Source organism: Coturnix japonica, chromosome 15, assembly GCF_054131305.1.
Source record: "Coturnix japonica strain WE chromosome 15, WE-NBRP24, whole genome shotgun sequence".
NCBI classification, from domain to species: Eukaryota; Metazoa; Chordata; class Aves; order Galliformes; family Phasianidae; genus Coturnix; species Coturnix japonica.
In genome coordinates this window covers 12,757,589-12,780,124 of record NC_140677.1, presented here as the reverse complement: position 1 = coordinate 12,780,124, position 22,536 = coordinate 12,757,589, and the positions used below count along the sequence as shown (strand labels likewise).

Here is a 22,536-nt window from a genome sequence, read left to right as displayed (position 1 = left end):
TATTCATGCTTTATATGATGTTATGATGTGGAATACTGATAGCAAAAATTACAAAATTATTAAACCATGACATTCCACCCCTTATTCTACATCATTACATTATATTTATACATACATACACACTCATATGTATAATTGTGAATAATCAGCAACCTTATTTTTTCTCAACAATCTATATTTATTCCATACAAATCCCTAAGTTGAGAACAAAACTCTATAACCTAATTTACTATTTATTAATTTTGAGAAAATGGCAAAACTGCCAGAAAAAGGAAAACACGTCAGCGGTAGAGGGGAAAGGCAGCGCTGGTAGGGCGTCCCCCACATCAAGGTGCACTCATCCTTTCCCAGCCACCACAGCAGATTTCCTTTTGACTTATACTTCTTTCCATGTGTGCTCTACACATGCATGGCCAGTGCAGGATATAGAGCCCAGATGGAAAACTTGCTTACAGAATGCCTAATTAAGGTATATAGAGAAAAGTGTTTCCTTAACATTGATCCACTCTATCTTAAGTCCTATACCTAATTGAACTATTCTGTAACCAATTGAAATATTTTCTGAGACTCTACCTATATATCTACAGGAAAATCATTGGCTGCACTCCCCCAACATCAAATTCCCTTGTGGTACACATTGAACATTCCCATTTTTGTCCATCACCCACCATGTGCACCCAGGTCCCTGGGCAAAGACAGTACCCCGGAGAGGTTTGCCCTTTCCAGACGCTGGAAGGACCCAAACTGTTTTTCCCAACACACTCTTTATGTGTACTACAGGAACCTTATCTCCCTCCACGGTACGTAGGGAGCTGGATTGGTTAGGACCATTACGATTACTAGATCCTCGAGTGTTGACCAACCAGGTGGCTTCTGCTAAATGGTTCTCCCAATTTTATACGTTCCGCCACCCATTGCTTTCAACATAGTTTTCAATAACCCATTGAATCGTTCAATCTTACCAGAAGCTGGTGCATGATAGGGAATATGGTAAATCCACTCAATGCCATAATTTTTGGCCCAAGTGGTTACAAGGGAATTTTTAAAATGGGTCCCATTATCTGATTCAATTCTTTCCGGAGTGCCATGCCGCCACAGGATTTGCTTTTCCAACCCTAATCTGGTGTTTCGGGCGGTAGCATGGGGTACTGCGTATGTTTCGAGCCACCCAGTGGTTGCCTCCACCATGGTGAGTACATAACGCTTACCATTGCGAGATCGTGGCAAGGTGATATAATCAACCTGCCATGCCTCTCCATATTTATACTTTTGCCATCGCCCTTCCCCCCAAATAGGTTTCATCCTCTTGGCTTGTTTAATTATGGCGCATGTTTCACAATCATGAATAACTTGAGCAATAGCGTCCATAGTTAAGTCCACCCCTCGGTCTCTGGCCCACTTATATGTTGCATCCCTTCCTTGATGACCTGAAGTCTCATGGGCCCACCGAGCTAGGAATAATTCACCCTTGTTCTGCCAGTCCAAGTCTATTTGAGCCACCTCAATTTTGGCAGCTCGATCAACCTGATGGTTATTTTTATGTTCTTCAGTAGCCTTACTTTTAGGCACATGAGCATCTACATGGCGCACCTTTACAACAATGTTCCTTATTCGGGCAGCAATGTCTTTCCACAGTTCAGCAGCCCAAACAGGTTTACCCTTTCGTTGCCAATTATCATTTTCCCACTGTTGCAACCACCCCCATAAGGCATTTGCCACCATCCATGAATCAGTATAAAGATGAAGCATTGGCCACCTCTCCCGTTCAGCCACATCTAAAGCCAGCTGAACAGCCTTTACCTCTGCGAATTGACTTGATTCTCCTTTACCTTCGGTGGCTTCTGCAACTTGTCGTGTGGGGCTCCATACAGCAGCTTTCCATCTGCGATGCTTCCCTACAATACGACATGATCCGTCTGTGAACAGGGCAAATTTCTTTTCGTTTTCTGGTAGCTCATTGTATGGTGGTGCCTCTTTAGCACGTGATACCTCTTCTGTAGGTGGTGTTTCAATTTTTTTACTCTCAGGCCAGTCCATGATCACTTCTAGAATTCCAGGACGGCTGAGTTTTCCCATTCGAGCTCGTTGAGTAATTAATGAAATCCACTTACTCCAAGTGGCATCAGTAGCATGATGGGTGGAGGGAACCTGTCCTTTAAACATCCAGTTTATTACTGGCAAGCGAGGTGCTAGAAGAAGCTGAACCTCTGTCCCAACTACTTCAGAAGCAGCCCGAACCCCCTCATACACGGCTAAGATCTCCTTCTCAGTTGGAGTGTAGCGCTCCTCAGACCCTTTATATGCTCGACTCCAAAATCCTAGGGGTCGGCCTCGGGTCTCTCCTGAGGCTCTTTGCCACAAACTCCAGGTGGGACCTTTCTCTCCAGCAGCAGTGTAGAGGATGTTCTTCACATCCTGTCCCGTCCGTACTGGCCCCAAGGCCACGGCACGGGCTATTTCTTGTTTTATCTGCTCAAAAGCCTGCTGCTGCTCAGGACCCCATGAGAAATTATTCTTCTTCCGTGTTACCTGATAGAGAGGGCTCACTATGTGGCTGTAGTTTGGGACATGCATTCTCCAAAAGCCCACTACTCCCAGAAAAGATTGGGTCTCTGTTTTATTTGTGGGCGGAGACATAGCAGTGATTTTGTCAATCACATCTGCTGGGATGTGACGACATCCATCTTGCCATTTTATGCCTAAGAACTGGATTTCCTGGGCAGGCCCCTTCACCTTGCTGCTCTTAATGGCAAAACCAGCTTTCAAAAGAATTTGGATTATCTGTTTCCCTTTCTTGAAAACCTCTGCTGCTGTATGGCCCCACACCACAATGTCATCAATATACTGCAAGTGCTCAGGAGCATTACCCTGTTCCAAAACAGCTTGGATCAATCCATGGCAAATTGTTGGGCTGTGCTTCCACCCCTGGGGTAAACGGTTCCAGGTATACTGAATACCTCTCCAGGTAAAAGCAAACTGTGGCCTACATTTTGCAGCCAATGGGATGGAAAAGAAGGCATTAGCAATATCAATGGTGGCATACCACCTAGCTTCTTTTGACTCCAATTCATACTGGAGTTCTAGCATGTCTGGTACAGCAGCACTTAATGGAGGTGTGACTTCATTCAGGCCACGGTAATCTACCGTCAGCCTCCATTCCCCACTGGTTTTACGCACTGGCCATATGGGGCTGTTAAAAGGCGAGTGCGTTTTGCTAATCACTCCCTGATTTTCTAATTGGCGAATTAGCTTTTGAATGGGGAGCAATGAGTCCCTATTGGTGCGGTACTGCCGTCTGTGAACCACTTTGGTGGCAATTGGTACCTCTTGGTCTTTTACCTGGAGCAACCCCACAGCAGAAGGATCATCTGACAGACCAGGTAAAGTTGACAGCTGCTTAACACCATTTGTGTTTACAGCAGCTATCCCAAAGGCCCATCGATACCCCTTGGGATCCTTGAAATATCCCATCCTAAGGTAATCGATTCCCAGTATACATGGAGCCTCTGGACCAGTCACAATAGGGTGCATTCGCCAGTTTTTACCAGTGAGGCTTATTTCGGCCTCCAACATAGTCAATTCTTGGGAACCCCCAGTCACTCCATGGATATAAATTGGTTGTGTCCCTTGGTGACTTGAGGGCATTAGGGTGCATTGTGCACCAGTGTCCACCAAGGCTTTATATTTCTGTGGTTGAGATGTGCCAGGCCACTTAATCCACACAGTCCAGTATACTCTGTTGTCCCTTTCCCCCCCCTGGCTGGGGGCAGGGCCCCTCTATTGTTTACCTCGTTGACTTGCAGCAACTGGAACTCTCCCCCGTTTGGAAGAGTTCACCTTGGTGGTTGTTTTGGATTGTAATTCTTTCACTCGTGCCTGAAGTGCAGAAGTGGATGAGTTATACCACTTCTTTATATCCTCCCCATGATTACTCAAGAAATACAACAAAGCAAAACGTATGGTCTTATCATTGTCGTTTGCTTGAATACGAGGTGTCTTATCGTTGTCATTTGCTTGAATACGAGGACGTCTCTTTTTTATGGTTGAGATTTTCGATGATACAGGTCGAGAGGAACTCATGTTGTTTAGCTCTCTCAATAGGCGATCGTGGAAATCCTGGTTTCCATCATCTGGTACCACCGTGGATTCATCTACATCAGGCACATTAGCCAATTTGTCAATAATATCACTTTGTGTTTCCTCCACTTTGTCTAACCTTTCCACTATTTTTTTTCCCATTTGGACAATGGCTGAAGTATAAAGCTTAACTTCTGTAGCGCTTATAAATAATTCAAGCTCCTGAAGTCTGCTAATTAGCTCATTTACAAGGGGCTTTCTTTCCCCTTTGCCATATACCAATGCAAGTGCACTGGCATGCTTTTCTGGAGCTGCCTTTGTAAAGTCACGCCACATTTGTCGTGGAACGTGGACTGCTTCAGGATCATGTAATTGGTTTGGATTGTTACGATTGAACTGGGGGCTGTAGAGCATTTCCACCAGAGCCCTTTCTCTCAAAAATTGGATACCTTTCTCCATATCAGTCCATTTCTTTTTCTCAGGCTCCAAGTCCCGTTTAAAGGGGAATCTATCTCTTACCGCTATCAACATCCGCTTCCAGAGGGTGTAGGACCGATTTTGGCATGTGCCTATACCTCTGTCCACACGTGAGTCCCTGGAAATGCTACCCAGTTGGCGAGCTTCACTGCCATCGAGCCACGCACTATTGGCACCATTGTCCCAGCAGCGAAGTAACCAAGTGACCATATTTTCTTTTGGCTGACGTGTGAAATCCTTTCTCAGATCTCGAATTTCACTCAGTTTAAAAGATCGATCAATAATGGTCGTAATACTTTGCTCACCTTTTGCTCTATCAGGAGTCCCAGGTGTTAATGTTGGCAGCTGTGTTGATGAGGCTGCCCCATCTATAAGTTTGGACTCGAGAAATTCTCGTAAAGAAAATTTAGCTTTTGGCTCCTCGTCTGACTCTGACCCTGACTCTGACGCTTGTGTTATTTCCTCCAGGCGACCTTCCTCCTTCTTCCTCTCTCCTAACTTTCTCTCTCCTAACTTTCTCTGCTCCTCTGACTTCTTCTCCTCCTCTAACATCTTCTTATACTGCTCTAACAACCTCTGCTCCGCCGACTTCCTCTGGTCTTCTGACTCCTCCTGCTCTCCTGAGTCCCCCTGACCTCCTGAGTCCCCCTGCTCTCCTGAGTCCCCCTGCTCTCCTGAGTCCTGCTCTCCTAACTCCCTCCGCTCTTCTAACTCCTTCTGCATTTTCTCTATCTGAGTTGAAACTCGTTTTGTTTTTCGCCCTCTTACAGGGGCAACCAACATTGTATCTGGTGCCCCCGGTGGTTGGTTAAGTTGGAGTACATACGGTTCAGACTTGAGGGTGTCGCATTCTGCCCTGAGGACGTTATAACTAGACTGGAGGGCGTCGTGCTCAGACTGGAGAGCATTGTGCTTACACAGGAGGGCGCTGCGCGCTGCCCGGAGATTGTCGTACCCGGACTGGAGGTCTTTGTGTTTGGACTGGAGAGTGTCATACTTGGACCGGAGGGCGCTGTGCTCGGACTGGAGAGTGTCGTGCTTGGACCGGAGGGCATCGCGCTCAGTCTGGAGAGTGTCATGCTCGGACCGGAGGGCGCTGTGCTCGGACTGGAGAGTGTCGTGCTCGGACCGGAGGGCATCGCGCTCAGTCTGGAGAGTGTCATGCTCGGACCGGAGGGCGCTGTACTCGGACTGGAGAGTGTCGTGCTCGGACCGGAGGGCATCGCGCTCAGTCTGGAGAGTGTCATGCTCGGACCGGAGGGCGCCGTGCTCGGACTGGAGAGCGTCGTGCTCGGACCGGAGGGCGCCGTGCTCGGACTGGAGAGCGTCGTGCTCGGACCGGAGGGCATCGCGCTCAGTCTGGAGAGTGTCATGCTCGGACCGGAGGGCGCTGTACTCGGACTGGAGAATGTCGTGCTCGGACCGGAGGGCACTGTGCTCAGACTGGAGAGTGTTGAGTTGGGATTGCAGGGAGCTTTTCTCATCCCAAAGTTTTTCTGCGTCAGCTCTAAGACTCTCTTTCTCGTACCAGATTGAGTCTCGTTGGTACAGGAGATCTTTTCTCTCAGCTTCAAAAGCTTTTTCTCTCTCTACCTTCTCATCCCAAAGTTTTGCTGCGTCAGCTCTAAGACTCTCTTTCTCGTACCAGATTGAGTCTCGTTGGTACAGGAGATCTTTTCTCTCAGCTTCAAAAGCTTTTTCTCTCTCTACCTTCTCATCCCAAAGTTTTGCTGCGTCAGCTCTAAGACTCTCTTTCTCAGGAATGGTATTGACTAAGGCCCAATAAGCATTAGCTAGGCCCAAAATCATTTGTGCCTCCTGAGATCTGCCTGAGCCACAACATTCCTGCCTCAAATATGCAATCAAACTCTCAGGATTCTTCAAGTGTTCAGGAGTGAAGCTCCATAACACTGAAGATGTCTGTCCTTTGAGAATCTCTTCAATTCCCTGCCACTCAGTATTCTCTGGTTCTAGGGAAGACTTCCTCCGGATGTTATAAATCCAGATACTGAGTGAGATTATTACAATAATCAACAGTAAGATCAGGGAGATTAAGAGTGTGGCCCACTGATCATTCAAGAACTGCATAAAGGATTCATAGAAAGAAAGAGGAGCACGCTTAAAAATCACCATTTCTGTATAATTAGTTGCATTAGTTGCTCCCTCTGGAGCTGTATACAGATACGAAGTGAGCATTGCTAACCATGCTTTCAATCCATTATACAATTGTATAGCTCCATAAGAAAAAGTGGCTAGCTTAAACATGGCCCAATATGTTCGGAGCGTCTCAAAAAAGGAACCAATGGCACACAGTCCCTGGTAAAACAAATTTAGTAGAGAAAACATCTTTTTTCCTCCAATAGAGAGAAAAAAGTAAAAGAAAACAAAGCTCAGCAGTGTTTATAAAATATACCGGAGTATTGGCAGTCCGCCTGGACTTTCAAGGTCAAGCTCGCAGGTGCAGAATCCCAAACACGAGATAGCTCCTTAACAGGGAAAAAACTCGTAGCTCTGTTAAAAGCTAAAAGAGCAACAGAAGAAAACACAGAAAAACAGCAACTCAATTTGCCCGCATTCTCCACCAAAATCTGTCACGGTTTGAACTAAAAATCCACCTGCGTCCGTGACAGGGGGCCGTAGGCCCCGGAGGGGCCCTAGGCCGAAAGGAAAAAATTAATTAGGAAAAGAAAACAGCGGCAACGATCTAAGGAGGCACACTTATTTACTAAATACTATATCGAAAATACAGGATAACACAATATAATACAATATAATTGAAATTGAGCTAACGAATCAAGCAAAATAGGAGAGAGAATGAGTCCCGTAACCGAGAGGCCTACTGTGAATCTAGGCGAACGGCTGAAGGCTCCCACACACTCCCCTGAACGCCAGAACTCGAAAGACGTCAGTCTGTTCTGCGACAGAGTTAATATAGAGTCCAGGTCCCGTGACCTATCGTGTTGTTCCCTGGGAGATGTAGTCTTCTTCTGATAAGTTGCAGATTCAGTAAAATTATTCATGCTTTATATGATGTTATGATGTGGAATACTGATAGCAAAAATTACAAAATTATTAAACCATGACAGGCGTAACAGCACTTTATACAGGGCTGAAAACCAAAGACAGGACCAAACCAAGAAAATATCATCTACACCCAGTTTCTGCACATTTCCAGCACATAAAAGCAAATCTGTTGGCTACAGCCTTCATGAAGAAAAATCTAATCAATTACATCTTTTATTCTCGACAAAATAAGCAGTAGAAATTACTTTAACTTACTACACACATCTCCATGAACTGATTATCCAACTGCAGCACCAGCCAGAAGCACGTAAAGCAGCAGCATTTTGAGCAGAACTCTACATATAAACCTAACAGTAACTTGAACATCACTGCCACTATTTCCAGCCAAGACTCCCTTTTCCACCAGTGTTTGTTAGAAAGATTCTCTCGCTTTACAGGCGTGCGATATGGCTGGTCAGCTCTGGTCCTGCCATTAAAAGACATCCAGGAGGAATCAATCCCCATGTAAAGTACTGCCTACTCGGGCTGTTCATACAAGGCTTTATCTTGCTCCATCCCCTGTTAATCCCTTTACGTGTGACCTCCCCTCACTATCTGGCAGCAGAAGCATCGGGGGTAAAAATGTAATATTCCTTCCAGCAGTGTCTTTTAATACCAAAGCTGCTGAAAAGCCAAAAGAAAACCAGAGCACTCAGCATAGTTTGCTGTAAGTGAAGCGACAGCCTTCTGTATTATTATGCCAGACTGAAAATACTGATCTGGATTTGAAGGTCTGACATACATTTTGAGCACGTTCACACACTTTTTCCACCACTAGATTGTGGTGGAAAGCCACGATGGAAGTTATAGAATTGAGTTACATTTGAACTGCTCCCCTTTTATTTTCAGGCTTTTGGTACAATGAATTCACAGCAATCTTAAGACTATGGCACAAGCCATTAGGAAATCCTTAATGCACTTAAGAAGTTAGATCAATACGAAATACCTATTAACGAACCAAATGTCTATTAGATGGAACTTCATCTCTTTTCCCTACTGCCTGAAGCCACCATCAGTCTTCAGCACCAGTGCCTCCTCGGACGGACCCCGAGGGATTTTACATATGATGTGCTCTCCTATGGAATGACAGCGATGATCGGCCTCATTACTTATCCTATCACCACACCCAGGGCTCTGCATGCTACACCCATGGCCTCCATGCTCAGCAGTCTGACTTTAACAAATAAGGTTGTCTCTTTTTCTGTGGCAAGACGGAGGCACTTTAATTCTGAGGGGAAAAAAGGAAACCAGGCAAAGCAGCAGCAGGGAGATGCAGTTAATGAAGTGTGTGCAAATGAGCTACGTAAACTGTGAACTTCTGATCTAAACCCAAAAGTTTGCAAGCACAAACGTGTATTTTTGCAGTTTGGTCACCAGTCGGATATGCAGATCAACATCATGTCAGCCCATCGCTGCAGCAGCTCCGTTTTTATGATTTTTAAAGACATTCCATCAGATGCTGCACCAGAAATGCATCTTGGAAAGAGATTCCAGCATGAATATCCTGAAGGCCTACAGTACTACAGAACCATGTGGGGAGAGGAGAGGTAACAGACCAGGAACAGAAGGAAATGGAAAAAGCACCTGGGAAGCTGATAGTTCTCCTCACCAGCAGCAAACAAGGGCACCCAGATGTCCTGGAGTGGGACAACGAGGTGACCAGGAAAGCTCAGAAAAAGCAACAGAATTTGAATGTCATCCAGTGAAGCTCACAGAGTGAATCAGGAAGTGACAGTGGTACGAACTCCTGCGTCTGTCGAAACCTGGAGTGAGCTCTTAGAAGCTGATACTTGGGCCTGGGAGACCTGAGCAATGTATGTGCAATCATGGATGTAGCAGAAAACAAAGAGCAAAACTTAAAACCAGCCTGTGCTGTCAGATCTTAAAAGCATATTTCAACACGTCATTTCCAAATTACAGACATCAGTTTTGGTTCCTCGGTTTCCAACCCCCCATTGAACGGGAAACAAGACAACACCTCATGGAGGTCCTGCTACAATAGTTCATTATTTAACACAGTCTTCTGTTTTTGATGGTGGTTTTCTTTGTAACACAGCTGAACAAGGAGGAAGGGAAGGGAGCCATCAAAACAGTACATGCTGTGCTCCAGTTGAAGATGACTTACCTGCATGTTTCTTATTTGGGAGAGTCAATTAGGATTCAAAATGCAGCACTTTGCTGGTGCACACAGCAGCAGGGCTGAACATTCCCCACCTCCTCGTGTTTGTTGCCAAAATATGTTTTAAGATTCTTAGCATACAAGTAAAACAGTGGAACCACTCTGGTGATATCTGCTCACCAAGAACAATCAAACTAACTAACAAATCAGACGCAGAAATGAAAGCAACAAGTCATTCTTATGTCTCTACATCCTGCAAACACCAATGGTGGACCCTCTTCCCCAAGGATACCACGGCTGAGGCCACTGGCAGAGTGAGAACACTGGACTAAAACAAAGATCAACAAAGCAGCTCCTTTAGCCTCAAAATTCACTTGCACCAATTCTTTGTCCTAAAAAGATGAGCAATTTTTAAAATGACTCCCATGATCCGGGAAACACACACTAAAGAAAGAAAAAACTGTCTCAGTGTCTTCTCTTTCAAGTGAATAGAAGAGCATCTGTTCTGCATTCCATGTGAGGCAACTCCTCTGACTGCACAATCATCAAAACCAAGCAGCTCTAACTCCGACCAACTACCCAATTCCATCCATTCCAGCAATGAGGCAAACTTTTACTGCCAGTTTTTTATTCTAAGGAAACTTTACTCTCTTCTGGCTGGTTGCTTGTGAACACTTGCAGCTTCATCAGAAAACAAGGAATGGCAAGACGTGTATTTGCTGCAGTTGAAGATGCTTTAAGAAACTGATTTCTGAACTGCCTAATAGCAAGGGGCTGTTGTTCCCCCTCAACTTCTGTATTTGGCTCCACACTTTTACAGCTCAGAAGCTGGCTGTAAGAATTTCACTAGCGATTAATAAAACAGATACAGAAGGGCTCAGCAGGCAGCACTGTTTGTTTCTCCATGGGAAACTTCAACCAAGAGAACGACTCCCGCAGCCAGCGCGAGCGATGCACGGAGGTGGCACACCTGGCTCCAGCAGGAAATTGGAAAGCTGAGATTTTCCTCTAGGCAAATTCATCCACCCCCAACACAGGGCTTTGCAGATATTCCACAAACAGGAAAAAAGGGGAAAATATTTAAATAGAAAAACCATACACGCTACTTCAATGCAAAGGGTAACAGTTCCAACATGTAGCTATCCGCTGTTATAGCCGGGGGCCAGACCTTTAATCAGTGTCAGCAACTGCAGATCCTGCCACAGCTCCACGAGTTCTGGGCAGAACCGTGTCAGCATCCAGCACAAATCTGACTGCAGGGGCACAATCCCACCGCTGTCACATTTAGCTGGGAACAAAACACACAGCTTGTACTGGCTTTGTGCTTTCATGACAGGCAGAGGACAGCAAAGACAGGCTGCAGAGTAGAAGCTATGCTGGATACGAGCTGTGCTGAAGCACCCTGAGGAACCTGCCTGACTCTGCACATCAGAAAACTGAGCTCACCGCCTTCCTTACTTTTCTCCAGATCAATGCAGGCAGTGCTGGGCACGCTGCGGGACAACAGCAGCATCCAGAAAGCAAAAGAATAGGAGGCAGAGGTCTGGATGAAATCCACAAATACATGATTCTATTTTTGCCTTGTTTATTCAGTTCTCTTTTCTTCTATACACTAGAGCATCCTTCTTTCATTTCTGTAGCATCCATAGGTTTAACTTCAAACGTACATTCCTCAAAAATCTCTTCCTCCTTCTTTCAATGGTTTCTGCTTTTCAAGAAGAACTAACGTTAGAAAAGACATTTAGGGTCATCTAGTCCAACCATCCACCTACCACCAATATAACACACTGAACCATGAGCAGCACGGATCAATGGCAGCCATTTCATGGGGACACCTACCCTTTCCTTACTTATGTTTTACTTACCTTTCCCTTCTTTGCCACCTCAGTCGTCCCTTCATTCCATTCACTTCAATTTAATGCTAACATTTTCATTCACTGTTTTGAAGACATGGGTGCAATTCCAAATTCAAAGCACCTTTAGATACACACAGGTACAGTAGCAGGTGACATCGTATCTCTGCAGAACTTACTGTGGAATACAGCAATGTTTGTGGAGCGACAACCAAAATATGCTGAGCAGGTGACTCTTACCAAACATGGTAAAACCACATCTGGAACCTTCTTCGGGCCTCCTTTCCTCTCTCCTTCCCCATCCCCAATGTTTGGTACAGTAACTTTCACCCCGTTCCAACCTCAAGGCCCAGAACGATTGCTGAAGTAGCAAGAATCTCATGAATGTAAATATTTGCTCAGGGTTAAGTTACCAAGAGAGAATTTCTGCTCAGAGCCTGCAAGCTCAAAAAGAAAGAATAAAGAGGGGCCAAGAGTTTAAAAAAACTAGTGCCCAGTGTTAAATTCCTTCATTACAGTTAGACACCTGCCTGCTTTTCAGAAGTCTAAAACAAGCCAGAGAAACCTCTGACATCCGAGTGACATTTACATGCCTCCCTACCTTCCAATCAATAGTGGGACTACTGGGCTCTTTGGACTTTGAAGGGCTCCAAAATCCATGCAGCCTGCCTTGATGATGTGCAAAGAAGTTCATGCCACAATGCACGCTGTACCTGAGTGCTCATCCAAAGGATGGAGGCTGAGTTTCCTACAACAAGCTGATGCCGAACCAGAGTCCAAAGTCCCAGTGTTTCAGCCTTACACATTAATTAAACGGATCAATGAGCACCATAAATAATGGCAGATGTAGCTACGTGTAGCACAGTGCCTCTGTACACTTCAGCAACTCAAAATGCTCGACGAGAGAAAAACAGCACAAACACCATGAAAAATTCACTCAGCAGTTCAGCATAAAGACACTCTGTACTTCCATCTTTATTAACTCAAAGAACTTCCGAGATGTGTTAAATCAATCTGAGGAAATTCAAAGAATTTCAGTAGAGCCGCACTTCAGAAGAATTACATTTCAAAAGGAGAAGCTTCAGCCTTTAATGTGCAATTTCAGTCCCGCTGCTATTTCTGTCCACGCTGCAATTCACAAGGACCCAAACCATTGAACAGTCACTCGCCTCTCGCAGCCGTTTCCTGTGGTCTGCTCCATCCCTCTCTGTTAACGCCTTCGAGATTCTGTCATCCAAGGAAATGCCTTTTCCTACTACTAATAGCAGATTCGAAGACCATGAATCGTACATTATTCCATTCACTGCCTGATGACAGCCTCTTACTCAGCCTCAAGAGCTCGCCCCAGAACTGCAATCAATACTTCTAACGTTTAAGTGCACTGTACAAACCTGAATCTGAAAACTTAGAATTGGCCATTCTTGCTTTTAAGAACTCTGAGCGCTCCAGAAAGTCACAAGCATCTAAAGAAAGTCACAAAGGCTGCCTGAGTACCTGACATAGATTCCTTCCAGACAGAAAAGCTCCTTCCCCAGGCAATTGCTGCACGACACGGCTGCAGAGAAGAGCCAGCCCGCTTCCCCAACCCGCTCAGCCCGCTCCATCACCAACCCACTGCCCCACACCACGGACTTAAGTCAAATAATTCACTGCAGCCCCGGAAACAAGGAAGTGGGAATATCAATAAATGAAATAAGAGTCACATTTTGCACAAAGACCAAAACAGCAACAAAAGTCAGCGATACCAGAAGAAAAAGCAGGAAGTATTTTGAGAGGTAGTGGTCAGGGACCGCAGAGGCAACAGGCTGTAAATACTGTCATTACTGGGAAGCCAGTTCACAACAGTGCACCCTGGGTGCTACCCAGTAAAGTACAGAGAAGTGCCCAAAGAAAGCAATGGCCGTGTCAGGGAGGGAATGGAGAAGAGCATCAGCCTCTGCCTCCATTCAGTGCTGCAGGAGAGAATGCCAAGCACCAAGATACAGCACGCAGTATCCCAACATAATGAGCACAGATAACGTCATCAGACATTAACCATAAACCAAGGTCTCCGAAGCAAAACATTCACTTTCACATTAAAATTTGATAACACCGACAAAAGCAAATGCCACAGCAGTTATTACTGCTTTTAATCTACAACTTTGTTTATTGCACTCAGGTAAGTTAACATTCACACAGCCAATGACTCAAAGCCCCAATGCTATATCTACAATCAGTCATGCAAAACAGAAGCATTTATTACTTCGTTTTGCCAAACACCTCTCTTTAATAGCTTTACAAACTTTTAAGTTTTTATTATTTTGTACAAGCAAAATATTTAACTTGTTTACAAAACAGCCCGAAGAAGCAAATGAATCCTATTCAATAAGCATTTAAAAAGTTTACAGCTGTTTTAGTCAGAGCCGGTTTACAGCTGGACAGAAACAAAGCATTAATCACACCACGGCTACATTAACACTCGTCGTCCTTTCGATTCACATAAGGACAACATGGGCACAACAACCAAAGCAGGACCATCTGCACCAGCACAACTGCTGTCTGCTGGTCTTCACAAGTCTCCTTCATCACAAGGAGATGCAAACAATTTGAAGGCAATACATCCATTGCCATCCAGCAGGGTCAGCAGCAGCAGATACGCTTCACTCAGGAACAAGAATGTTCACCCATTGAACCGATGCATGCAGAAGGACAGAACTGTTTCCAAGGGCAGCCCAAGGACACTGCTTGGTTTACGTTGAAAACCAGAGAGAAATGCATGAATTTTAGATAGGATTTCAGAGGGCTGCAGTCTCCAAATCACCCCCAACCCCACACAGCTTGCCTGAGAATAAAGCTTCCCCAAAAACAAACAACTAAGAACTTAATTGTGGAGCTCGGAGTTTAAAAAACCTAAGGCTGCACTGAAAACAAACCAACACAAAGCAGCCACAAAGCCCATCTCCAAACTACTGCAATGCAAACAGTGCACAAGTGTGAAGTTACCACCTTGGATTCAGACCTCCAGAGCTTTTCTTGCTGGTGTCCCAGGGTCCCTATAACCTGCTTCCACTGCTACAGCCCTAGGACTCCTCCTCCTCCTTCTTGAGCGTGCTACAGAAGCTCATGACACATGAGAAGCCACGAGGACCATCACCGCTCTGTTGAATTAATCCCTTCCGTTGGCTGGAACAGAAAATCCTTTCCTACATCTCTGACAGACTTCAGGACCAAAACCTCAACTGCTTTGCACATCATCACCTCCAGTGACATGCTACAGGGGACACTCACAAGAGCTCTGCAGATCAGCCTCTCCTGTCGCACTGCCAGACCACACCGACTTTTCCTTAAGGAAAGGGCAACCTACTGCCATCTTCTACCTTTCTTTCCATCTCTGTGGAGGACAATACTCTACTGGGCTTGTATCTACACATCTGTAAAGACAAAGAACCCCTCTGAAAAGATAAGGCCCTGCATTCATGTCTGGCAAGACATGCAAGGCACCACAATGAAAGTACTTTGATGCCAACTGAGCCTGGGCTTAACAAGCAGGACACAGCTGAACAACGTCACAAGAGCAAGCAAGCTCCGTATCTACAGACATCACTGACACCAATCACCACACTCTGGCTGCTCTAACTTGGAAAACAGAAATAACTCGCTCTCCAAAGCCAACCACAGTCACCAAAACCACACGTTCGTGCACAGGGTGGGATATTTATAGCACCCATCGACCAGCATCTAACTTGAGACCTTTGGCTCTTTATGTAACTTAATGGAGACAGGCTGCTAATGCAGGTACCCCAGCCCACCTTCAGTCCCATCTGCAAAGCCAGCACACTGTAGCTACCTGAGGAGCTCAGGAGAAGCCAGAGGTCAGACAGGGTGACCCAGGAGCCAGGGCAGAGGGGGAACATCAGCAGGTCTGCAACTCACTGTCATCCTCCTTGGGTTCATCCAGCCTTCACCTACCCAAGAAGCACAGCAGAGGAGGAATTCCATACCAGGATTTTTTCTTCAAAAGAAGGATTTACTTTGAGTTCAATTTAGTGTTATTCACTTATCTCTAGCGTTATTAAGCTAAGGAGAAATACTAACAAAACCAGCTTGCACATGTCAGCCCATGATGTTATAAACACGGCTCTCCTAGTCAGAGTATCATCTATGTAACTACATCCTAACTAATAGTATGAAAATGAGCTTACTACTAAAACACACACCTTATAACGAGCACAAAACCCACTTTTAACAATGTGCTTATCAACACATATCCCATTTGCATTGTGCCCACTTCTCTGCATGGACAACAAACCCAGCTCTGGTCACTAACAATGGCCAATAGTCTCTTTCACTCCTCGGTGCTGCTGCGTTTCAGGCACTGCAAGAAGACGTTCGCCTCCAATTCTTTCCAACTGTAGAGCCATTTTCCTTTGTGTTCAAGTTCCCCCCAGCCTGCACGGGAACGAAGGTAGAGCGTATCCCTTTAACCACTCTTTAATATTTGGAATGGAAAATGTGACTTAGGTACCAAGGTTTAAAAAGCAGCTACGATGTATGCAGCCAATTCTCTAAACATGAATCTCATAAGGATTTGTAGGGCTTTTTTTCCCTTTTCTTTTTGCGCTCTCGTAGAGCTTAAGGGAGACAGCCAGCTCAACGCAACAGCCCATTACAGCTCAGAGGTTTCCAATTTGCAACTAGAAATGGTTTACATTAGAAGCACTAACAGCTCCAAAAGGTATTGAAAAAAAAGGAGAGAGCGGAGCAAAGGAAAAAAAAAAAACAAAACTTGGCATTTCGCGGCGCCTAAATATGGATCGGCAGGAAATAAATTTGATCTCCTCAGTTAATAATAGTCCTCTACCCAAAGCAGCGTTTCACAGAACCGGTTTTATGTGGTTTTTCGATAGAACTAAAAATACCCGGTCGCAACTCGCCGGACCCCAACAAAAGGTGCGGGATGTTGCGGGGCGGCCCGGCCTGCAGCAAAGGGCAAAGCCACGGGGGGAGCCACGCTCCGGCCGCCCCGCTCAGCCCCCACCCGGCCAACTCACCCCCTCCGGGCCGGACAGAGGGCCCGGCAACGCCGGGGGAAGGGGCGGGCGGGCCTTGCTGCCCTCCGGCCGCTCACACCTGGATCGGGGCCGCCCAGGGGCCGGCCTCTGTCCGCAGAGCCCCCACCGCCCACAGCCGGGCGCTCCCCGCGGCCCCTGACCGCCCCCGGCCTCGGCCGAGCACGGAAACTTCTCCCCGGGGACGCGGGGTCCGGCGGAGCTGCTCGTAGGGCCCCGCTTTCCCCGTCCCCCCGCCCTTAGCCCGTATTATTCTTACCCTCCGGCTCCATCTGTTCCCTCCTCCTCGCTCCGTCGCTCCCCGAGCTGCTGCGAGTTGGGCCGGGCGGCGAGTCGGGCTGAGCGGTTACAAAGGCGGCCGCCGGGCGAGGGGGGTGGGTTTCCTCTCCCTCCCACTGCAGCTGCATCGCGCCATGAGGCGCCGAGAGCGGGACGAGGCGCCCCCGAAGGCGGCGGAGGCGGGAGGGGCTCCCACAGCCTCGGCCCGGCCCGGCCCAGGCGGAGAACGGGACCCGAGGGCGGGGAGGGGCCGGCTGCCCTGCGGCCAGGTGCGGCTACAGGACCGGGGGCGGCGGGGGTGGGGAACACGGCTGGGCCCTGAGGCCCCCAGCCCCTCTGCAGGCCTCGATACGGGGGTGGAGACCCTAAAGGGAAAGAAGGGCCCGAGGGGATGGAGCTGCCAAGAGATCCGAGAGCAGAACGCTGCGGTGCTGACAGGACGGCACTGGCCCCTAGAGCTGGACTGTCGGACAGGCCGCCCTCCTTGAAGGCACCAAAGCTCGGTACCCCCACGTCTGTCCCCGTTTTGTTTGGGCAAAGCAACGTGGTATGAAGCTTCCAAAAGCTATAGGCGTCCTCACCAGCTGTTGCCTCCAATGCCAAGTCACTGCGGTGCAGCTGCCCAGGGACACAGCATGTGGCAGGGCTGAGCTGAAGGAGCGTGTCCCATGGCCACAGACAGTTCCCAACACCACTGTCCATTCACTTCCATTCACTTCCATTCACATTCCTTCACTTCCAGCGTGGAGAGCAAAGAGAACACGAGCCCTGGTGCTGTGTCCTCTCAGGCAGCCCAGCTTACCTGGTATTGTTAGACAGTTATCAGACACAGCCCATGTTCAGCTTAAACAGGCTTAACAATTGTTGGACATTATCCACGTTCTTTGCTCTCAGGAAAATGAGGTCCTTGCTTTAATGTACAGAGCTAAGACAAAACAAGTGTTTACATTAAGCGTATTTGATCTGGCACCATAAGAGCAAATGACCATCATTCTTTAAGAGGGTTGTTTTCTTTCCTGTGTGTTTCTTTCCTACCCAGCACTTGGGTTTGATTGATTGTGTTTTCCCAATAGATTTAGGGCATTTTTCATCATAGGTGCTCTCAGCTCTTACAGTCACTGTGGGCAGTATTTAATTGGCACCTCTGACCAGAACCTGTTGAATTCAGTGAATAATTCTGAAGGAAATTTACCATTTAAGCTAATATTAAGTTGTGGCCATTACTTCTTAAATCTTACAAATGCAAGTTGCACTTAGTACAACGTACTTTCATCCTTGAAGCTTTGAAGTGCTGAGCAACATCCATTGGACGTTCCCTTTATCTTGAGCTATTTTCTATTGCTTTCAAAGCCTTTGTGTCTAATACACACGTATACAAGGCTAAGAGGAAGGGTCGGTACATCCAGCAGTCAGTGGAGTTCACACAAACACTCGTTCTTTCTCTCCGCAAGTAGAAAGAAGTTACCTGTCACAACGCATTAACATTCTTCTACAAGAAGAGTGCTCTCAACACCAATTAATGGTAGGCTGTGCAGTTAAGGAAGGATTAATATTGCATGTCCAGGAAAGATAAAGGTAAAGAGGGTAAAAATAACCTCTTGTACGTTTAATAAGACATTGAGACCAAGAAGCTATGGCTATGGCTTTGCTAATACATGGTTTTGTCGACATGCTTTTCATGCAAGAGATGCATGTTGTGTTCTCGTCCTGATGATGTAATCCTCAGGGTGACCCTCATGTGCTTTTGCCATCATATGACACTCCTCTACTGAATATACAAAGTTCCTTTGTGCACAGATTCTTTATTTATAACTCTGATCAGAGCATTATGGCGTTGGCTTTTTTCCTTTTAGAAGAGCCTACTTTTAATGTGAAGATGAAGATTTGGAGGTGAATATCACTTGTCTTTTGACCGTTTACGCCATCTCATTTTCATCAATCTGAAACTGAGCCCTTTCAATTACAGAGAAAGGAAGTACGGCTTTATTTCTCATTCACAGTGAGATTAAAACAGCAATTGCAATACAAATTTACAGCACTGAGGCTGATTCTGTTGCTTTCACTTTATATTTAGAAATAAAAACCTGGGAATAAATGATTCATCAAAGGCGGCTTTCGAGGGGAAATACTTTGGAGATGAGCCCCACTGAGGTAGGGTGGGTTGTTGTTTTTTCTTTTAATGATACCTTAGGCATAAACAAGTTAATTCTGCATTCACCAGCACCAGTTACCAGAGCAGCCAGGAATCCAGAGACAAATAAAGAGCAGAGCAGCAGGGAGACAAAAAGAAGGAACTGCAGATAAGAGGAAAGTAGTCTGACATGCAAGACGTGGGTCTTGCAGCTTATTTGTACAGCCATAAGGTTTTTTAGCAGAGTGCAATACTTAGTCTTTAATCCTTGCTTTGTAAATGACTTAAATTTGTACCAGGGTCTGCAGTCCTTAACACTGAGGGATTTCAAATCTGAGCATTTCTAATCTCAGTGGTACACACCAGCCTGACATTTTTTTTTTCCATATAAATTGATTCAGGTCTTCTGGATGGTTATATACATCAAGTTGTGCTCTGGACTCAGAGCAGAAGGAGGCTGATATCATTGATAAATTATGATCGCAGTGTGTCACCTTCTCTTTAAAGAACCTGATCTTCACAAGAACCAAAATGTTCTTCTTGGAGTCCCTAAGGAAGACAACAGAGTCAGTACCCATCTTTTAAATGCTGTGCTAAGGAAAACAATAATCCTGCTGCTCTTACTCTGACATCAGTGCTCTACAAGAACGCTGGGTTCACTCGTTTTGCTTCTCTCCTATCTTCTGTGTCTCTAAGTGTGAAGTGCCCTAGATCAGCAGTGGACTCCAGGTGTCCTGACCAGGAAAGTTAAGCTTCATCTCCAACTATCCGCAGTCACAGGAGCTGAAGATGCGAAGAATGAGATGTTCCTGACCCATTTACTAAAAGCCAACACGCGTGGCAGCCAGCAGACTCCTGGTCTGTCAGTGAGTGCGTCTCTGTTTGCTCGCCACAACCAGAATACCAAGGTGAAATTAAGACAGAACACAGTAGTGTTGCAGAAACCTCTGTGCATACATTAGTTTGTATTTACGGTGGTTCTGCATTTATATTTTTAGCCTACTCGAAGGTGTAGGGCTGTCAGACACGTAGATCCATCTGCAGAGTTAGGGATGAACTCAGTGACCCAGAGGGTCCTTCCAGTCCCACGTTTCTAATTTATTCTGTATCACGTTGTAAAGTAAACGAGGAGTTAAAGCTTGTCACCCTTTGATTAACTGTTTTCAAACAAAACTGACTTTTATACTACCTCCAGAACAAGATGTGCTTTATGAATGTAATCATCTGACATGGCACAGATACATCGGGGTTGATGTTTTTCAAAAGCAAAGCCCTTCAGGAACATAAACCCCATTATTCAAAAGGAAAAGGACAGAGGTTCCTAAATGCTCCTGCCTTCGAGCAGGGCTTGGATAAAACCTTCTGGGAAAGTATTAGTTCGGAAGTAAGTAATATAAATGGCATTGTAGATTTCTACCCCAAAATTTGCAGTAAAATCAGCCAAAAGTGAAAATGTATCAATTTTTTGCTTTGATAAGTTACGTATTTAAGCTGGAATCTCTGTAAGAGAGAAGGAAATGCTGTTTTTCAGGACACAGAAGTTTACTCCAGTTTGAAAAACACCAGAAATGTTGACTTGTAAGATCTGCCGTGATGGTCCAGCAGACTCAGCTCAGCTTTTCATCAGGGAGAGAGAATTATAGCTCTTGATTTTGTCATTCCAGTCAATATTAATCCGGGTGCAGAAACCAATGCTCATTTGAGTTTTGCTAATGGCGTTCTCATAATGTCACCAAAGTACTTCAAGTCAATTACTTCAGTATTTGTCTAACTTATGGGTGACCCTGCAAATAAGTTAAAGCCAGATCATTTAAAACTGCTTTAGTCTGAAGAAAATCATTGGAGCAGTTAGTACAATATTGACAGAATTCATGCAAACATTTTTCTTTAAAAAAAGATTCTTTGGCCCTTCAAGTGATTATTAAGTTTTCATACAAAACCACTCTTCAACCATCAGGTATGAAAGGTTCAAACCAGCCATCACCACTTGCTCTTCACATAGACCACGCGGTATCACAATCTCGATGAAGTTTTGCCTTAATCTTTGTGTAAATAAGAAGGCTCTTTCTCCAACCTCTTTGAAGACTGAAGCGTTCAAAAAAGAAAAGATGGCAGAATGAGGGCAAACCATTTAATGTTGGTCTTTCTTGTGCATTTATGAAATGCTACTGAAAAGAGCTTGGGGCCAATGTTTCCCCACATCTGCATGCACCTCTATATCTTACCATAATTCAGTAGTGATTAAGGGTCCTCTTTTTCTTGCCTTCATACCATAAATGCTCCCCAGTGAAGTCTGTGTTTTCATTCAGTCTTACCATAGAGAAGGGCTGGTTGGCGCTGGGAGCTGCTTTGACCAGATGATAAAAGCATCTATCAGATTATTTCACTTACATGAAGAATGATGGCATCTAGAAAGGTACACCATGAATTCACGTCCAGTGCAGTCCAGAGCCATCAGGCTGCTGCTTCATTCTCCGACAACTAAAAGTAGTGTGAGATCCCAAGCTGTGATGGCATGACAGGGAATAGAGCCAAAGCATGACAGCCTCCATAAGGCTGCACATTGAACTGCATTCTGTCTGCCATGCATGTGTGGCCACGCTATCCTTTAGGAAATGGGATTTATGGCTTATTTCAATAGTTCTTGCTTTGTTCCTCTCCTTATGACAAGGACTCAACATTTGCTGCAAGAGCCTCAGCAGCGCTGGCCTAACATTACCTTCCACAAGGGCCCTGCACAAATGGGCACATTGGGAAGTGGTGAGCTGGAAACATGGAGAAGTGTTCTTTCATTTGTGACTGCCTCCACCTAATCTGGCCATGGTCACAGTCCACTGTGCTCACTATCATGAGATCTTGGCCATGCTGCTTGAAAACAGTGCTATCAACCTTCTGATGGAGGAGAGGCCAAGGAGCAAAGTGGGCTGAGCTCCTGCTGCATGAAAAACTGGTGCTAGCCCACCACCCATCCTTACGAGACACGACAATTAGCATGCAGGGCAGGTTCCCAGTCATGGCAGATCCAGCACGAGTCCCAAATACTTGATTTTGTGGCACAGTGACAGATGGTGAGTGCTCAAGAACCGAGCTGAGTTACCAGAGGGATTAAAAAAGTAGAAAGAAATCCCTTAGAACTTGTGGTTCCATTTATTGTCTATCATGTGATTCTTAGGGTAATCAGTTGCAGCAATGGTAACCATTCATAAAGCTTTATGTTCCAAACCTGCCAAACTTGTCAGAAGAGCAAGAAATACATTCAAGATGAGCTGTGAAAAGCCACGGGGAACACTGGCAAAGCTAAAGAGGGGAAGGAAGGAAAGGGAGTGGGAGGGAAGGGGAGAATTCTTGAGACAAAAGTCAAATCTTTTAGCGTGGAACAAACGCGATGATTTTTGCTTTGCCATCAGCGCACGTTTTCCTTGCAGGCAGCCAAGGAGGAGCCGCTCTGTACTGCACTGCCATCTAGTGTTCTATTCGCAGCCCTGCTCC

At 45.8% G+C, this 22,536-nt stretch overlaps 1 protein-coding gene and 1 long non-coding RNA gene across 4 annotated transcripts in view; one reads left to right on the top strand and one right to left on the bottom strand.

The window, feature by feature from the left end:
- FGD3 (FYVE, RhoGEF and PH domain containing 3) overlaps positions 1 to 17,088 on the bottom strand; it is a 92,319-nt gene extending 75,231 nt beyond the window's left edge. The window contains exons 1-2 of one of the 3 annotated variants that reach the window (XM_085516487.1): positions 16,897 to 17,088; positions 15,416 to 16,017 (exon numbers count right to left, since the gene is read on the bottom strand). In XM_085516487.1, the coding sequence (XP_085372613.1) occupies positions 15,416 to 15,482 (67 nt within the window). In that variant the 5' untranslated portion in view covers positions 15,483 to 16,017; positions 16,897 to 17,088. The remainder of the gene's footprint in view (positions 1 to 15,415; positions 16,018 to 16,896) is intronic. The other 2 variants (XM_085516486.1, XM_032447337.2) reach the window with 2 other exon arrangements.
- LOC146758367 (uncharacterized) lies at positions 17,051 to 20,161 on the top strand. Its single transcript, XR_014934532.1, has 3 exons — positions 17,051 to 17,185; positions 19,555 to 19,613; positions 19,744 to 20,161. It is a non-coding gene; the product is annotated as an uncharacterized LOC146758367 (long non-coding RNA).
- The last annotated feature ends 2,375 nt before the right edge of the window (positions 20,162 to 22,536 follow it).